Source organism: Arvicanthis niloticus, chromosome 3 (genome assembly GCF_011762505.2).
Source record: "Arvicanthis niloticus isolate mArvNil1 chromosome 3, mArvNil1.pat.X, whole genome shotgun sequence".
Lineage (NCBI taxonomy): Eukaryota > Metazoa > Chordata > Mammalia > Rodentia > Muridae > Arvicanthis > Arvicanthis niloticus.
The window spans coordinates 21,118,677-21,136,830 of record NC_047660.1 but is presented as its reverse complement, the minus strand read 5'-3'; the positions used below and the strand labels follow the sequence as shown (position 1 = coordinate 21,136,830).

Here is an 18,154-nt window from a genome sequence, read left to right as displayed (position 1 = left end):
GGATTTTCCTAAACTGTCAGTTTATACTACAATTAAAAAATAAAATTTTCCCATTTTTAGAACTAAAAGTATTTAATGCCTTTGTATCTTTATTACATTTACCTAGTTTCCTATTTAAAAGAAATTTAATTATTTATGCATATGTTTCCTTATTCCATTTCTTGTTTCTCATGTCAGACACTGCAGGGGCTGTCAATGGATTAACATATATCATATAATTTGTACATTAAATATATAACATATACAAATTCCTTACATATAAATACTATGTGTTTCTCTCTCTCTCTCTCTCTCTCTCTCTCTCTCTCTCTCTCTCTCTCTCTCTCTCTCTGTGTGTGTGTGTGTGTGTGTGTGTGTGTTTGTGTGTGTGTGGTGTTTGTTTCTTAAATGTTCCTTGTGAAGCATTTCCTGTAGAAATATTGGATATCTGTGTTTTCTTCTCTATTTTCAGATGAAACAAGAAGCCGTTTTAATATGACTAAAATGTGACTTCTAATGTCTCTTTACCACAAATACTATTAAAATACTATTAAAAACTCCATGTAACTTACAAAATATTACATGTTTCCTTTTCTAAAACCCAACACTTTTTCAGACAGCCTATAAATTCTGTCACAAGGTTAGTGCACTTAAAATTTCTCATCAGGGCATTATAAATACAAGGAAAACATCACGGGTCATGTCAAAGGGGCAAAAGCAAATGGGCAGGCACAACTGTCAGTCACATGAAAAAAAAGCAAGCATTCTTGGCAGTCACAAGCTGGCACAGTTCCCGTCTCTCCAAACAGCATGAGATCAGACAGAAAAAGTTCATTCATATTAATAATAAGACAGTCTATACAGTCTATAGTGAAGATAATATCTATAGAGATAATATACCAAGTTTAAGCATTATATTACATTTTAGAGAAAAAATAACTGAAGAGCATACAGCCATCTTTTGCTAGAAAGTGCCTTCAATGTTTCAAGGTACCCGATGAATACCAGCATTTTAACAACTGCCAACATAAGGCAACACTCAGCTGAAGAGGCTAACTAGTCACACGATGGAGCGGTCCCTGTACGTGTTAAATCTGAGCCTCTGAAGCACACCCACCCTGTGTTTGAATGCTCATGCCACTGGTCCTATGCCCAGCCATGTCCCATGCCTCCTGTTCTGAGGCCAACAATATCAACACTTGTATTTTTGTTCAAATAAAAAGCGTTTATAAATCAGTTCTGTTTCTTACAACATCAGTCTGTCTTCCGCACCACCTCCCACAGAATCCCCAAACTGGACCCCGTCCCTATCCGTTCTCCACACAATGTTTGTTCCTCATATACTAAAGATTTATTTTTTCATCCACATCAGATATGAAAGATAACTTTCAGATTATTCTTCAATCAGTATACCAATATTTTATTAGAAATATTCTTATTTATATCACTAAAGGTTAAATTCACATAAACTCTAAATCAAGAGTAGCATAGATCTTTTATTCTTCTTTAACTTACTTAATTATACTGTAATTGAATATTTTCTATATGTGTTTGGAGTTTATGAGGGTTGTTTATTAGTAAATATAACCTTTTTTGACATTCTTTCAATCAATTTGGAGAAAGAGCGTTGAAGAAATGATAATTTTCTATAAAACTTAAGCATTTGTGAGACAATATTAACCTTCTCCCTATGGTAAGAAGAAGCCAGAAGGCAGCATCTCAGCCAGTGCCTAGCCTGGCTGAAGCCATCCTAGAACTGTTCGGTTCACAAACTCATTGCAGTTGTTACAAAGAAGCAAAAGGAAACGGTAACTGTGTAGAGTTGGTGCTCCAAGAAAACCCATCAGCATGTGTGATCCGGAATATTTTGTCTCCTACAACTGCCAACCCACTCACTAATGAAGCTGCTCCCACTGGTGTTACTGACTTGACTCTTCTGTTCTATTGGTCAGGGCCCAGTCACCCACTATTTCACAGGAAGTACACATTGGATTTTACTTCTGACTTGCAGTTCCAGTGCCACATGTTGCGGTTAAGCATCTGACTGATAAAACTTGAATGGAGGGCCCTTAAAAGATCTTAGCTTGCACATTCTCAAAAATAATGAGACCCAAACTAAGCCCGATAGTGCCTCGTGGAACAAGAAGGCACAAACATCCAGCATGGTCTGTGGCACCGGCCAGAGTATGGACACGGAAAGGCTTCCTAGGCCACATCTTCTATTGCTACTGGCAGTTTTTAAAACAAACAAAACCAACCAAGCCCTAAAAATGAAATAAAGCCTGAAAACATGACCATAAATACGTGGGTTTTACCAAGTTCTCCCCCCTGAGCAAAGGATACAGTGAGCATCTCTGATTGTCCTGGACCAGGACAGCCTCTGAGTTTATGAACAATGTGATCATTCAGTCATAAAAAGGTCAAAAGCATGAAGGACAGCAAGAAGAGGAGCCTGCCTAACTGAAGAGCCACGAGCAGGGTGTGCACAGCCAAGCATCAAGCTGCCCACTATGACCATCTAAGGACGACTCCCTCAAAGTTCAGTCCTGGACCCTAACTAGAATCCATTTACCTGGATATTTACTAAATAACATTAATTATCTAGAGGGGGAAAAATGAAGTTCAAATGTAAGTTTCTAGAACAGGCATTTCTTATTCCCTAGAGAGAAAGCTGGAGACCCAGAGGTCAGGGGTCAGAAAGCACCTTTGTGCCAGCTCACTCCCAGGTCTTCAGTATCTGGATGTTCTTATCAGGCATGTGAAGGTCAGAGTTAAGTGCCAGGAAGCACACAGTGTGGCCTGAAACCATTGTTATGGGGAACTTGCTGGTAGGAGAAGTATGTTTAAGAAAATTGGGGTGATGGGCTGAGATTTAGCTCATTTGGTAAAGTACTTAACTTACAAAATTGAGTTAAATTTCTACAACCATGTTAAAATGCTGGGTGTGGTAGCTGAGTTTACAATTTCTGTGCTGGAGAGGGAGGTGGAGACAGGAGGGTCCCTGCAGCTCACCGGCTAGCTAGCCCAGCCTAATTGATGACTGTCTTAGTTAGGGTTTTACTGCTATGAACAGACACCATGACCAAGACAAGTCTTATAAAGGACAACATATATTTGAGGCTGGCTTACAGGTTCAGAGGTTCAGTCCAGTATCATCAAGGTGGGAACATGGCATGGTGCAGAAGGAGCTGAGAGTCCTACATCTTCATCTGAAGGCTGCTAGTGGAAGACTGGCTTCCAGGGAGCTAGGATGAGGATCTTAAAGCCCACAACCACAGTGACACACCTACTCCAACAGGGCCACACCTTCTAACAGTGCCACTCCCTGGGCCAAGCATATACAAACCACCACAAGGACCACAAAGAAAATAGACATTCCTGATGATAATGCCCAAGATTGTCCTCTGATCTCCATGCATACACGTACATGTATGCATACATGTACATACATGTACATGTGCACACACATAAATACATGCAACATCCTTGCTTACACAAACGTGTACACATTCACATACTAAAAATATAAAAATTAATATTTTTCCATAAATTCATCTAATAGTGGTGATATAGACCTCTGTAGGTTTATATTACAATGAAAGAGAAGGCTGTGTGTGTGGAAAAACAACAAAAAAAAAAACATTGAGGAAAAAAAATCAACATATTTCTTGACCAGATGTATTTCCAAGTCTGCCTTACACAGTTCTTCTCAAACAGAGAGGAATAAGGAAGGCTAGGGGAAAACGAACTTGCAAATTCCAAAGAAACAAAATAAATGAAGTGTTTTGAAAACTAAGACAAGTTCTTTACTCTCTTGATGGGACTATTGTCTAATTTCTGATTCTATGTCCACAAAGAAAAGAGATTAGTCCTTTTGTTGCTGTCTTTAAGCAACAGGAAACATAGCAGCTTTTCTCCTGTTTGTAGTCTTTTCTTCCCCCTCCACCCCCCCCCAAAAAAAAAAAAAAAAAAAAAAAAAAAACCCACACACAAACAAAACCATGGTTATACAATACTGTCTGTTAAAGCCAGGAGAGTGCCTACACCTAAAAGTGCCATGCCGACCTTCTGTGGCTCTCTACTCTTGTGCATCCTTCCAGAGTATGGACATCTCTCTAGGTGGCCTTTTTCCTCATTGGAGACTGGTCACCAACAGATGAGGCTTCTGTAAGACAGAGGGGGTATCCACTGGCAGAGGCACCCAGGAGGTGGCAGCCCACTTACCAGAGATTCGTTGGCACACTGGAACACGTAACAGATGTACTGGCTCAGCCCGGGCTCCGAAGACTCCCGACAGATAAAGCCAAAGTGATCGACATGCTTTATTCCCTAGATGAAGGGAAAGAAACGCAAGCAGTGCTTATGGGAATCTGTTCTGCAATGATCGACGTGGTTTCTACACTTTCCTAAGTCTACAAATTTCTCTGTCATGGCAATGAGACAGAGACACAGTGTCATAGCAGGCTCACAGGATACTCCTTAGTGCAACAGATAAAGGGAGACATCCACTCAGACCCTTTGCTTTCTGTGCTACCGTGATCCACTTCTAATAATGAAAACATGCTGTTTGCCTATAATGAGTTTTCAATGTATTGTCCTAGAACAACAATCAATGACTCACCATAAAATCCTTCCTACACTATGTGGAGCCACAAATCTCAGGAAAAGTATAAGTGACAATTCTCAAATTAAATATACAATTCTATAAAGTTGGTATGGAACTTGCTGGAACATGTGTCAATTTATAGATCCTCAAGGGAGTATCATAAAGAAAGATTGATATTCATATTCACTCATCTGTTCATTATTGCAGGTACTAATTTCCATATTCACAAATTACTGTACTTTACCTAAGATGAGGATTTCAGCTAGATTTACTTTAATTAAAACTTCAGCCTTTGGGATGAGATGGCTCAGCAGTGAATTCACTTGGTATACAAGCCTAGAAACCTGGGTTCACTCCCTGGAATCCACATAAAGTTAGAAGGTAGAAACTAAGTTGATGGAAAATACTAAGTGTGTCTCATACCACCTAAATTCAAATAAAAAGAAAACAGTCCTGGGGGACAAATTTGCACTTAAATTTTGGCTCAGCTAATGACTTAGGTTTGAGATACCCTGCTCAGTTGCTGAAAACTGTCTCTAAGGTTCCTGGTTGCTGTTGTTACTGGTTGTTGTTGTTGTTGTTGTTGTTGTTGTTGTTGTTGTTGTAGTCGTCGTCCTCCTCCTCCTTGTTGGTTGGTTTCATTACAAAATAACAAAATGGCGCCCACTTTGAGAAAGGTGTGAGAGCCGACAAGCTGCTGTGGGGGCTCCAAGAGTGTTCTCCCACGAGTGACCACGGCTCTTTCCTGCTATGCTATACTCAGTCTATCCAGTGGACATGGCAAAAGAGAAATCAGCTGAGGTGAGGCTGTAAGTCAGGTCAAATGAACTGCACCTGGCACAACTCTGGAGAAAGAGCTTTTAGTTCTGGCTTAGCGCTAAGTGGGGACCTCATAGGTCCTCATTAGCTCAGTGAGTCTTCAGATGTTGACAATGCTTCCAGGAGAAAAAAAAAAAAAAAAAAAAGCACTCCCTGTCTCCCATAATGACCAGGAAAACAGTCACACCACTGCCCTTTCAAAGAAAGAAACACTTGTAAGTGGAAGGGACTCAGAAGCAGGCCAGTTACTGAACACGGCTACCTTGTATCCATTCATCTCCTGCAAGGAAGTTATAAGACCGAGTGGAGAAAAGGGGCTGGCCAGCCACTGCGGTGAAAGCTTCCTTGTTGCTGACTGTTTCCTGAACCAAAATATCATAACTCAGAGCTTGTCATTAATACATGGAAAAAGGAGATCATATTCGAACTTCCACATCCGCCTTTGTCTTTGTGTGTGCTTATGTTCATTTGGATATTCAATGCAAGTTGATGCATACTTCCTGGGCAGCTTAGGGAAAGTAGAGGCAGGAGGTGCTGCCTTAAAGGATGCCCCTTGGCATTGAGTTAAACATGGGTGACTATCACTTTCACTGTGGCACTTGGAACAAGGCCAGCTATAGAGACAGGCTCATTCACAGTGGCCATGTGTACTGAGCACCTAAGGACTACATAAGCATCTAATGTCCCACCAAATGAGATATGTTCTCACCATGAGTCACCAGCCCCTAGAAGACTTGGGATTTTGTGGGGACCTTCCCATAAACAGACAACTGCATGAATACTTAATAAGTATTTTAGGGCGTAAACTCATATACCCACAAAATTTCTGTTTCTTAAATAAGAATTTCAAAGTTTGCAAGATAAACCTTCCTATGTTCAAATGCTACTGTTCTCTAAGTTGCCAGAGTAGAAAATGTTTAAGCCAACAAGACTTCCTATTTCAGGAACAATATCAAAACAAGGTATTAGAAATGACGATAGATTAACTAAAGCGAACAACTAATAAAACAATTCTTGTCATCAAAAGAAAGTCATAATGCCACACGAAAAGTAAGTTGACTCCAAAATTCAAATAAACATGATATATAAAACATGTATGATTTTTCTATGTTTAGAAGTATGACCCTTTGTCTTTAACAGACGAGCTATCTTTCCACCTCATATTTTCAACATCAAATGTAGAGACCCTGTAAAATACACATTCTTTTAAAGCACTTGTTATATAAGTCACTTGATATAAGTCACAGGACAAAAACAAAAGGTAATTAATTCTTCATCCCACAGAGTTGTCTTTGAATATGTAACCTTTCCACATTTTGACTTAAATACACCTTCTTGGCTGACGTGTTTACAATATATTTAGCTAGCTCAAACTTTGGGGTAGATGTTGAAGAACATTACTATAGTTGATGACTAATATTATACACATTTGTTTCTATCGGTTATTATTTTTGAAGTCATAAGTTTTATTTTATGGAGTAAAAAAATTTAAAAAAATGAAAGTTCCAAAGGATTCTTTTCAAAATCTATCATTTATGGTGACACACTGAAAAGACTACTTCTCCTTTTATCACATGCTGTGGGATAAAGAACAAATATATCTTGGTGACGCCCACAAGACCCACAGCCCAAGAGTCTGAGGAATGCTCTCACTGTGAGGTATTTTCAGAAGAATTCACCACCACAAAACTGCCTCCAGCGGAAGGGACTGGATGAAACATCACCAAGTCAGAGAGCTGAGTGAAAAGTGGATGGCAGACACTGAGGTCCTGGGAAAGAGTCTGTTGTCATAGAGACAAACACAGGAATACGTTTTAATTGTAAGGGCTAAATTAATAAATGTTAATGTTTTTCCTTAAATTAGGACTCACTGATGGGTCAACTGTCCCATCATGTGTAAGAAAAGTCCTAGGTTCATGGCTCAGGGAAAGAAAGGGAGGGGCAATGACAGGAAAGAAAATGCTTAACATTAAAAACAATAACATGATCTATGTAGGCCCAGCTGTTGTGGCTAATTCTGGAACATGACAATTGGTTTCTTCAGTCACTGTGCTATGATGTGATACATACCTGAGAACAAGAGGAGATGTCTTTGAAATTCTTCTCAAGCACAACTGATTTAGTGTCTGGACTGATGAGGTTAATTTCAAAGCGGCCGACCTTTAAAGGGAAGGAAAGTACTCCAATTATTTAAGCTCTGGAGGACCTAGATCGTACTTGGCAATGCAACAACACCCATTCCATGATGTGGCCCAGACAAACCTATTTCGATTGTGTTCCACCAGATAATTCAACCCAAAATCAGCTGTCTCAACACATTTCTTTCCTTTGTCAGAAAATTAAGCGACCTTAGATTCTACAATTCAAGAAAAGAATAGAAATCTTTTTTTAAAAGGATTTAAAGAAATTAAGAAATTAATTCCTTTTCAAAAATATGCAACCTGGGGCTGGTGAGTTGGCTCAGCAGTTAAAAGCACATATTGCTCTTGCAGAGGACTCAGGTTCAATTCCCTGGTAGTTCACAACTGTCTATAACTTCAGTTTTGGGGGATCTGATGGCCTCTTCCAACCTCAGCAGGTACCAGACAGAAACACGGTATACTTACATATATGACATATGCAGGCAAAACACTCATACACATAAAATAAATGATTCGAAAACAAAACTTTGTCAATATGCAACCTTAAGTCAAATCATGAATCTTAAGTCATCAGTTATTAACCTGCATTATCAGATGTTCTCAAATGTCGTCAATAAAATGATGTATACAGGACTGAGCTTAGCTACAGTTTTAGAAAATAGATGTCCCAAATGGCTAACAGAAAGACCTATAACTGGTTCAGAACAACTCAGGCAGCCCAAAGAAGAGGGCAAACTGACTTCACACACACTACAGAAAAGCCAGAGCCACTCTGACCACAAGCCTAGATGGGGACTTTACAAGACCACACACGCACACACACACACACTCACACACACACACATACACACGCACACACACACACACAAAACAAGCCGATGATAGCCAAATATTCCCCATATTCCATCTTGTAAGTGAAATGACATTTCCCATGACCCTGTACATTTTTAAACTATTTTTTAAATAAAAAGTTATCTCACAAAGGGACTAAAAATCTGTGTCCCAGCAGCTAAGAACTATACAAACATGGGGATGTGAGTTCGGGTCCCAGCACCCACTTAACAAGGTGGTCTTAGTCTTGTAGATACTTGCACTGCAGGGGGCAGACATGAGAGAACGACAGTCTTGCTGTCTGCCAGCCCACCTGATAAAAGAATTCTAGGTTCAAAGGAATAGGGCAGAGAGTAATAAGGGATACTACCTAACTTCGTGTGACATCAGTTCCAGACACATCTGCATACACCATGAACCTCTTCTCTCCCCCTCTCTCACACAGAAAATGATCTTTTACTTTGAATGTAGCTGTATCAAGTGACTTAATAATTGACCGAGTGAATTATCCAGCCAATGGTACTTCTTTACTGTTCCGTTTCTGGTGGCAGAGTAAGTCAGTGTACTCTGTGAACGGCATCTGTAAGTCCCTGCAACTCTTTCTCTGGAAGAACTCACTCTGTTCTGTTCCACGCCATAACCTGCTTCCCAAGATCCACACCATAAAATAATTACTAAGACTCTAGTTTTATTTTAAAAATGTATTTAGGAGTCAACCCAAGCCAGACACGGGTGACAGACACCTAGTATCCGTTGCATGATTCATCTCAGAAGTTAAGAGAAGTCTTTCATTCTCTCTGCCTCTCTGGGGTCCATGATGCCTCTGTCTTCTTTCTCTGATTCTTCTGCCTTGTGAGGAGAAAAACGAAGGTAGAAGTGTTTGCTGTGGCTACTGGGGTAAGCAGAAAGAGAGGAGAGAAAGATGGGGCAGGACTACTGGGAGGATAGCTTAGTCTCTCAAATGCAGCAAGAGGACAATTCCCAGAGTCCAGTTTTTAAAAAAGAAAAAAGAAAGCAGCTCAACGAAAAGCAAAGCAACGCATGACGTAGTCAAGTGCTTGTAAGGTCAGTGCTGAAAAAGAAGAGACAGGTAACCTGGGAACCTGCCTCGAAACAAAACAAGGTGGATGATGCCTAAGGAATGGTACCCGAAGGTTGTCCTCTGACCTCCACATGCGCCCAAGCACATGTGGATAACACACACATACGCACATACGCACGTACGCACGTACGCATGCACGCACACACGCACGCACACATGCACTGACCAGGAAGGAACTCTAGCTGCCCAGCATCTTTAGAAGTTGCAGGCCAAAACCTCCCTGCCAGCCTACCTGGAAGAGCATGGTCCGATTCTTCTCGGAGTCTGAGGGCTGCACGTGACTGGGCGCGCTTGCGTGCCTCCTTCTTGGCTGTGTTTTCTGGTTGTTCTCATGAACCTTCTTTTGCATGACGCCTGTGACACTGCTGCACCGAGATCGGAACTCCTGCTGTTCATCAAAGCCACAGTCCTCCAAAATCCTCTCTGGGAAGCAAACTCGAGAGCTGGCTAGTGCAGGTTGGCTGGCCAAGGCAGGGAGGCTAGCCAGGGAGGGCAGGGCACGGGGGCTGCTGATTGTACCATCTGCCTTCTCGGGCAAGCTGTCATCCGGAGACTCAGGAGACTCAGCCTCAAAGACTCCCATCTCATCCCCGGGGTCACCACCTCTCTCGCCCAGCAGCTTCAGTCGCTGTTGCTCATGCAGGCTGAACTTGTCCTTGCAGTCATCAATGAGGCTGGAGGGCGCCTTCTTATGGGTCACGATCACCCGCCCACAGTAGAGCACTTCGAACTTCTGAGAGTTGTAGAAGGCATCCTCGTTATCTTTGCTGGGTTTGGAGTCCTCCTTCATGGCGGCCTTGGATAACTGCCTGATGCTACTGATCACATCTGGAACCTGGGGAGACAATTGAAGGCCTCTGTTTAGTGACATGTCCTAAGATCATTTCTGTTTACCTGAACTGCTGAGCGCGCACAGAATAGATTTTCAAGTACTGCAGCGCCTACATACAGGAGACAGAGTTGGCAAAGTGACACTACTCTGAAATAATCTGCTTCAAGGAAAAACTGAAATTTAAAAAGAGTATTCTATTTTCCCACTTCAACTATACTAGTATCGGTCAAGAACGGTGACTCATACCTGGAACCCCTTTGGCAGGCTGAGGCAGGGGAGGCTGTATGAGTTTGAGGCTAGCCTAGGCTATAGAGTGAGACACTAGCTCAAAAATAACAAACGTACTAGTTTGTCCAAAACAGAACATGATTATTTAGGCCACGGATCCTTCAATAAATGATACCTTTTACTCATAGGTAAAAGCTGGAATGTGCGTCTACTGGAATAAATTGGCGTTCAACAGTCAAAGTAAAACCAGACGCCTCATCAGGATTAGCAAACTAAACAACAGGCTTTACTGGAGAATCGCTCTGGACTAAACTGGAGGAGGGCTGCGCTGCTCAAACACCTTCTGCAGGAATATTAAAGGACAGGATTTTCTGAAACTTAAACAGCTTCTTAGATGGGATCAAATGTCCACCACCTCAGTGCGCACGCATGCCCGGACACAGCCAGCATGCCTCCAGATCTTTTCAGTTCTGTAGGCCTGATTATGAAAGAAAGATAGAATTTATGTTTTCAAAGGATGGAGATGCCTGTCTTTATTTTTCCCCAGCTTCCAAAGCACATAGAATAATTCCTTGAGCGTAGCAGATCCTAAGTATAAGTATGAGTCCCTGCAAAATTCTTTAGGAAAAAGGAACAGCCATATCATTCTGAGGGTTGCTCCATATTTTAACATGTATGTCTTGTCCTTAAATCTTCTAGAGAATGTGTCAAGACCAGGATTTCTTCTTGTTCACAGTTACTTAGGATTCAGTGCCAGAAGAGTCTGTTTTAAAACAATATACGTGTCAGCAGGCAAATATGAAGATTCTCTGTGGGGTGAGCTCCCCATACTGTCTTTGCAGTGACTTCCCATGATCTTCTGTCACATCAAGTATAATGTCAGGTGTCTGTGCTAACCTACATCTCAGAGGCTTAGCCCTATCTTAGGACAAGGCTTACATCACCTGAGGAGCCCACAGTGTTGGAGAGTGAGCAGCTGACACTCGACCTGACTTTATAAAGTACACGTATTTCAGTAGGTAGAATACAGCCTTAGTAGAATAATCTATTCCTCCTTGTCAACTCTGTAAACTCAGGAAACACTCTTCATCTGATTATCAACACAAGAATCCCTAAACCTCAAGGATCTATGGTATATATACTATATACTACATAATATATATGTAGGTTATACATATAAATGTATAACCTACGGCTAATGTTTCTGATATACATAGACATGTCAGAATATATATATATATATATGTATTAGTCCCCACAAAATTTATATATATATATATATACACACATATATATATATACATATACATATATATGTGCATTGCATGTGTGACTGATGCCTACAAAGGTCAAAGGGGGCTTCAGATCCCTTGAACTGGAGTTACGAATGATTATAAGCCACCAAGTAGGTGTTAAGGATCAAACCTGGGTCCTCTGGAAGAACAGTAAGCTCTTAACTTCTGAGCCATCTCTCCAGCCTTTGTAGGAACTTTTTGCACTTGTGCTTTTAAAAAAAAAATTCTTATTACTACCACTTAAATAATTTGGGCATAGCCTCGGAGTTAGATTCTACACGTAAGACTGCATACAGCCAGCTCACTTTTGGCCAAGCCCTCAGGACTATTCTTTATGGAGAACGGAGAGCTCTGCGGTGAAAGCCGAGCCAGTGACTGAACTGCTACAGCTGCTGGACTCTTCTCTGGGACCACAGAAAAGGCCCAACACCTCAGTGAAATTCAGTAAAGGGCTCCATTTACCTAAGCAGAGCCTGCCATACTGAATTCTAAACTGAGTGGGTAATGTAACCTTCCAGTAATTTAACATGTTTACACCATAAAAATGATTGCAATTGCCTTTAATATCTTCTCCCAGACTATGATTCACCACAGCTTCAGTGACCTGGACCACAGACACTAACCACAAAACCAAGCTAAGGGTGGTCCAGCTCTGTGTGGGCTTTTTCTTGTGTGAAAGACACAGAAAAGGAAACTGAGCACCCTACAGCCCCTGCTTGTACAACCATCCCACATGAGAAAGGACACTGTTTGTTATCATTACAGTGAGGCCAGTAAGGTATCCACAGTAGAGAGATGAATTACTAGAGAAACACACATAGGCACAGACACACACACATACAGAAACACACACGCACACGCACACGCACACACACCAGATGTTCTTTTTCTGTGTGTGCTTATGGAATACACCAGAAACATTGGCTCTCTCCAGAACTGGTACAGACCTGGTTCGGTAAATTAATAGCATTCTCCTATAACACAGTACTAAATGGCTTGTATTTATCTGTGCAGCTATGAATTCTGCTGAATAAATTTGGGTCCCCTGTGCAAGCATGTGTAACATCTTTCCAACATCTCTTTCCTGTACTGTGACACATGAGTTTTATGTGAGAAAAAAAATCTAATGTGTGTCTTACCAGAATTATTCTCTGTGACCAATAGGAAAAGCTTGGACTCAGAACTTGAATGAATACCGTGTGTGTGTGTGTGTGTGTGTGTGTGTGTGTGTGTGTGTGTGTGTGCACGAGTGCTTATATTCAGGACACATGGCCCCCTCAAAATTGGGGAACCACAGCTTCTCCCTCTGCTCACTGTTCACTTACAGTAGGAAGTACCCATGTGTTTCCAGAACACCCCCAAATGCTGCAGAGCACCCCGCCACATACAGTCTAGCCATGCGTTCCAGTTACTTGTGTTGTGGCAACAAACATCTCTGCTGCTCAGATGCTGCCTGCAGCCCACACAGCCTGATTCAGACCTACAGTTAATTCTAGGCACCGTTTTTATTCTGGGTAACATTTACTCGCTAACAGAAACAAAACTAGAGAAGATGCCAGCCTGCTAGACACTAGGTAGTTTATATCCTTTGGCCAGCTCTGCTGATGTTTTCTCAGCTACCACTGGGGAGTGGTGTTTCACCTCTGCAAAGGAGAGTTGTCTCAAGAATGAAAAGGTCAGAGAGGATCAGAAAATGCTCACTCAGAGAGCCAAAATCTATGACTGTCTCTACAGTCAAAATAATGGAAGGAGAGAAAAACCTTTAGCATTTTAACATTAAGCCAGAAAAGGTCTACATTGTTACAATTACTCATTTCCAGAGATGCATGATCATTTAACAGATAATACATGGAAGGGAGCTTTTTCAAGTGTCTGGTGCCATTTAGAAAATGCCCAGTGCCACCTTTAACTGGTATTTTGCTGTCACACCTCCAGGGACTCAGGGATTCAAATACCAAGACTCAAGCATTACTGCGATCCACACTCCAGATCTCTCCAGCTTCTCCTCAAGCACTACTCACCCCTTTGATGGCGTGTTGCTATTTATCATCAACTAAACATGATTATTTCACACGTCCAAAAATACTGGTACTTTCAAATTACAATTTGCCCAACTCAAGAGAACATCAATTCTACCACTACCACACATCTGTCTAAACTTTAGACACAAAAAGTTTCAGAAAACCCAAGATAAAACTCTGGCCTTCAAAAATCCCCAAGGAAAGATACCTTTGATCAGGAAGCCAGCTGAAATCGGCGTCTTCACAGACAGTATGAAGTATGCTAGACTGAGGGCCTCCCCGCTTCCCCCCTCTGTCCCTCTCCTTCTGAACAAGCCAGCTGCAGTTTTAGTGCTGATCCTTAAGTCTGCATCATCACTGTGTGGCCAATGAGAAGACTTCCCAAGCGTAATTGCTTCAAAAGTTAAGTATTTCCTGAGTCTGCAATCAAGAAATACACAGATTGCTCAGATTGACGAAGGCACCAAAATGTTGGCTTTTAAAAAAAAAGAAAAGAAAAAGAGATAGTTTATTTTTGATGACTATCCCCTTTCTTCTGCTCTTCAATCGTGTCTAGAATTTATGAATTTTACGAATGCATAAATAATTTATGGACACAGATAAGAGAAGATTAATCTATAGTATGAGATCATTTTCCTAACAGGGCTTAGATAGACTTCCATAAATATTTTTAAATGAATGCAAATGAGAACTTAAGACTATACAAAATAACACTTTTGAAAGATAAATTAGGTCCATTGATGCCAGCCTAGTGGATTGGTTCATTATCAATCTTTTTCTAATAGCCAGAAGTGGGCACCACAGTACTAAAATGTATAAACCCTGAGGGAAAATATTACAAAACATGTCAAATACACTGAAAGAGTTTTCTATAACTGGTAATTACAGTTCAAAGTAGCCTCGCCCACATAGAAATAACATGGAGTCTGTCGTGTAAATCACATATGCTTCACAGCAGTAGTTCTCAACCTGTGGGTTGCAACCTCTTTGAGGAACACATATCAGATATCCTGTATATCAGATATTTACATTACAAGTCATAACAGTCCATAAAGTAGCAACAAAATAAATTTATAATCGGGGTCCCCACAACATGAGGAACTGTGTTTAAAGGTTGCAGCATCAGGAAGGTTGAGTGAGGACCACTGCCTCAGAGGAGGGTAGTTCTTTGTAATCCCGCTCTGCTTCAAAGGCAAGATCACAAGGGTGGGAGAGGTGACTGAGTGTAAAGAACACCTCTGCTGGCCCAGAGGACTAGAGTTCAGTTCCCAGCATGCACACATAATGTCACACAGCATCCAAGAGACCCTGATGTCCTTTCTAACCTCTGCAGGCACTACCACTAATACATGCAAACTCCACACGAACACTTTAATTTAAAAAAAAAAAAAAGAAGAAGAAGAAGAAGAAGCAAGAATATAGATTGTCTAGGCAGCATGAAGTGCTGAACTTAGAAAGGGGTAGAGTGAAATCAAGGACTTTAAGGAAGAGTAGTTCGGTGACTCAATGGTATCATTTCTATCGGGCTTCATAAAAATTTCATTATCAAACAATGGAGGATGACGGGAAGTGTGCACACACCCTGAAGCAGCTTGTAGGTATTAGAGAAATACTACCAGTATTAGCCACTTTTCCAGACACCGTTGCCTTGGCAGCACATGATAGACTGAGGAGAGGCTGTCAAAAAGTCATCTGAATATTTGTAGATGATGTCTCCTCATGCAGCCAGGCTTATCTTAAATTCTGAAGCTCATACAGTCCGTTACCTCAGCCTCACCGTCGGTGGGACTACAGGTATATGCTGTCATATATGGCCTCGATTTTAACTTGTTCCCACAGTTCCTCCAGATTCTTTGCATTTGCCTTAAAACCCTAAGTTATTATTTCAAAGTAAATGCTTCACATTTAAAAACATTATTGGCTGCTTTACCATCCCACCATATTCGGGCACATTCCCACACTTCATTTAAATCTTGCTTTGAGCTTATGTGTGAGATAAGCATTGTGATGTACACTTTCCAGATGAAAAACTGAAGGCAGATGTGGACCCTTCTCGAGGCAGCAGTAGGTATTGGAGCGTTTTTGTAAGAGGTAAAGTTTAATTTAGGGTGGGTGCAGAGTCAAAACAGACTAGAGCAATAGGACGATGTTAAAAATCACAGAATTGTGAAGCTCTTGGTGCCCTTGAGGAATCTCTCTGGTCTACCCCCATCTTGTTTCCAAACAAACTTCTTCCATAAAAAGTTAAAACAATAAAGAAGATACTGAGATTAAAAGAGAGGAGTCAGGCCCAAAGAGAGCAGAGTAGGCTCTGTGGCTTGAACCAAACTCCTAGTTTTGATCTCCAGGCTATACGCCAAGATGGTTTCCTCTTAGCCCAGGCTTTATAGTTCTTAGCAACCCTCAGCTACTTTGCTCCAAACCCTAGTTAGAGCAAAGCTTTTCTCTTGATACGAGATAGCATGGAGCAGACCTGTTTAACCATCATACCAAGTTCTTTCCCCAAGTCTGTCTTACTGTTCGTAGCATTGAACTTCTTCCATGGACAGCTTAATGGTTTAGCTTATTTTTACTTCCTTTGTGAAGTGTTTGTGTGTGTTTGTGCATGTGTGTATGTGCACATGTATGTGAGTGACCACAATGACCAGGAAGGGGCATCAGAGCCCTTAAAACTGTAGTTACAGGTGCTTGTGAACTGCCTGTGGTCAGCACTGGGAACCAACCTCTGGTCTGTGAGAGCCCTTAACTGCTGGTCCAGCCCTCCACCCCAGACGGATCTTCTTAGCCTAAGACCATTTCAACTGCAGAAGCATATGCCATACACAAGGGGCACTCAGGGAAATCTTGAGGAATCACATGATTTGATTAGAGTAGAATCCCCTTAGAAGTGGGGGTGCTCAGTGATGGAGGGATGATAATAAAGCAGAGATGAGTGATAAGAAGTTAGAAAAAAAAGGTCATCATATTCCCTGTCACAAATAAGCCATTGTTTTAAAACAGATGCAATTCATTGCATGCCATGGTTTAAAAAAAAAAAAAAAAAAAAAAAAAAAAAAGCACAGAGCATGAATTTTGCCCTCAGTGACAGCCCCACTCCAGTATCTGCTGCTGCCTTGAGAAGAGTCTATAGTCTACAGTTGTCTTCAGTGTTTCATCTGGAAAGTGTACATCACAATGTTTACCTCACACGTAACTCAAAGGAAGATTTAAATAAAATGTGGGAATGTGCCTGAATATGGTGGGACAGTAAACTAGCCAATAATGTTTTTAATGGAAGCTAAAGTATAATTCTGTTCTATGCTATATAAGAAACTGAAAAAGGCCGTGGTGAGAGATATGAGGAGGAGAAGAAATTCTATGCAAGATGAGTTAAATCTTGAGGATTTTAGAGAGTGAAAATTTCCAAGAAGAAGTCGGAGTAAGACTCTTCACCATCTTAGAGAAAGGAGCCTCTCTCTGTAAGACTCTGTAAGACGTAGAGTAAAAGTCAAGCCGGTAAGGACCGGGTCCTACAGATATCTGGAGGAGGCACATTCTGAACACTGAGAACCTCAAGTCCAAGGCTCTGAGCCACAAACTTGCCTGGTGTGTCCAGGGAACTGCAGGAAGTCCTTGTGGCCAGGTTAAGTGACTGAGTGAGGATAATGGACTGAGGTAACTGTGGGGACATAGAGATTGACATCGTGCAGGCCTTGAAAGGGCTTCAGCTTTTATTCTTACTGTTGAATGGTTGAATGGAGAAATGACATGATTTAAGTTATGTTTTCAAAGGACCCCTTTGGTTAGTGAATGGAACGTAGATAGCTCTGGCAACCCAGGAAAAGCTCACCCAGGAGCAACCATCAGGGAGGTGGCAAGCAGCAGCGGTCATCTCCATATTGTCTTAAAGATACAGTGTGGGTTTTGAGAGCCCTGGGGTGGGGAACAGGATGCAGAGTGTCAGGATAACTTCATGTTTGGGAGGAATTAGAGATCCAATAGGCTGGGTAAGAATGAGAACCTAAAATTTAGAACCCCAGAAACCAAGTCAACCAGGGGAGCACACATATGCAATCCCAAGGCCTCATGAGATGGGAAGTGGAGACAAGTTCCCCAACACTCCAACGCCAGCTAGCCTGACTCAGCAGCGAACAAGAGGACTGATGCCCACAGCTGTTCCCTGACCTCTACTCTGTGACGCCATTTCAAAGGCAAAAGGCTCCGTGCAGGTGTCAGACGGAAACAGACAGAGATATGGTAAGTGATTCACACAGAAATTTCCCCAGTCCAGCCCCTCCCACGTCTCAAAATGCTTACAGTG

General features: G+C 41.5%; 1 protein-coding gene across 3 annotated transcripts in view; it reads right to left on the bottom strand.

Moving 5' to 3' along the window:
* Tbc1d4 (TBC1 domain family member 4) overlaps nucleotides 1-18,154 on the bottom strand; it is a 162,107-nt gene that overhangs the window by 53,410 nt on the left and 90,543 nt on the right. For all 3 annotated transcript variants that reach the window (XM_076930630.1, XM_076930629.1, XM_034498948.2), the window contains exons 2-4: nucleotides 9,711-10,313; nucleotides 7,475-7,564; nucleotides 4,204-4,308 (exon numbers count right to left, since the gene is read on the bottom strand). In XM_076930630.1, coding sequence (XP_076786745.1) covers nucleotides 4,204-4,308; nucleotides 7,475-7,564; nucleotides 9,711-10,313 — 798 coding nt within the window. The remainder of the gene's footprint in view (nucleotides 1-4,203; nucleotides 4,309-7,474; nucleotides 7,565-9,710; nucleotides 10,314-18,154) is intronic.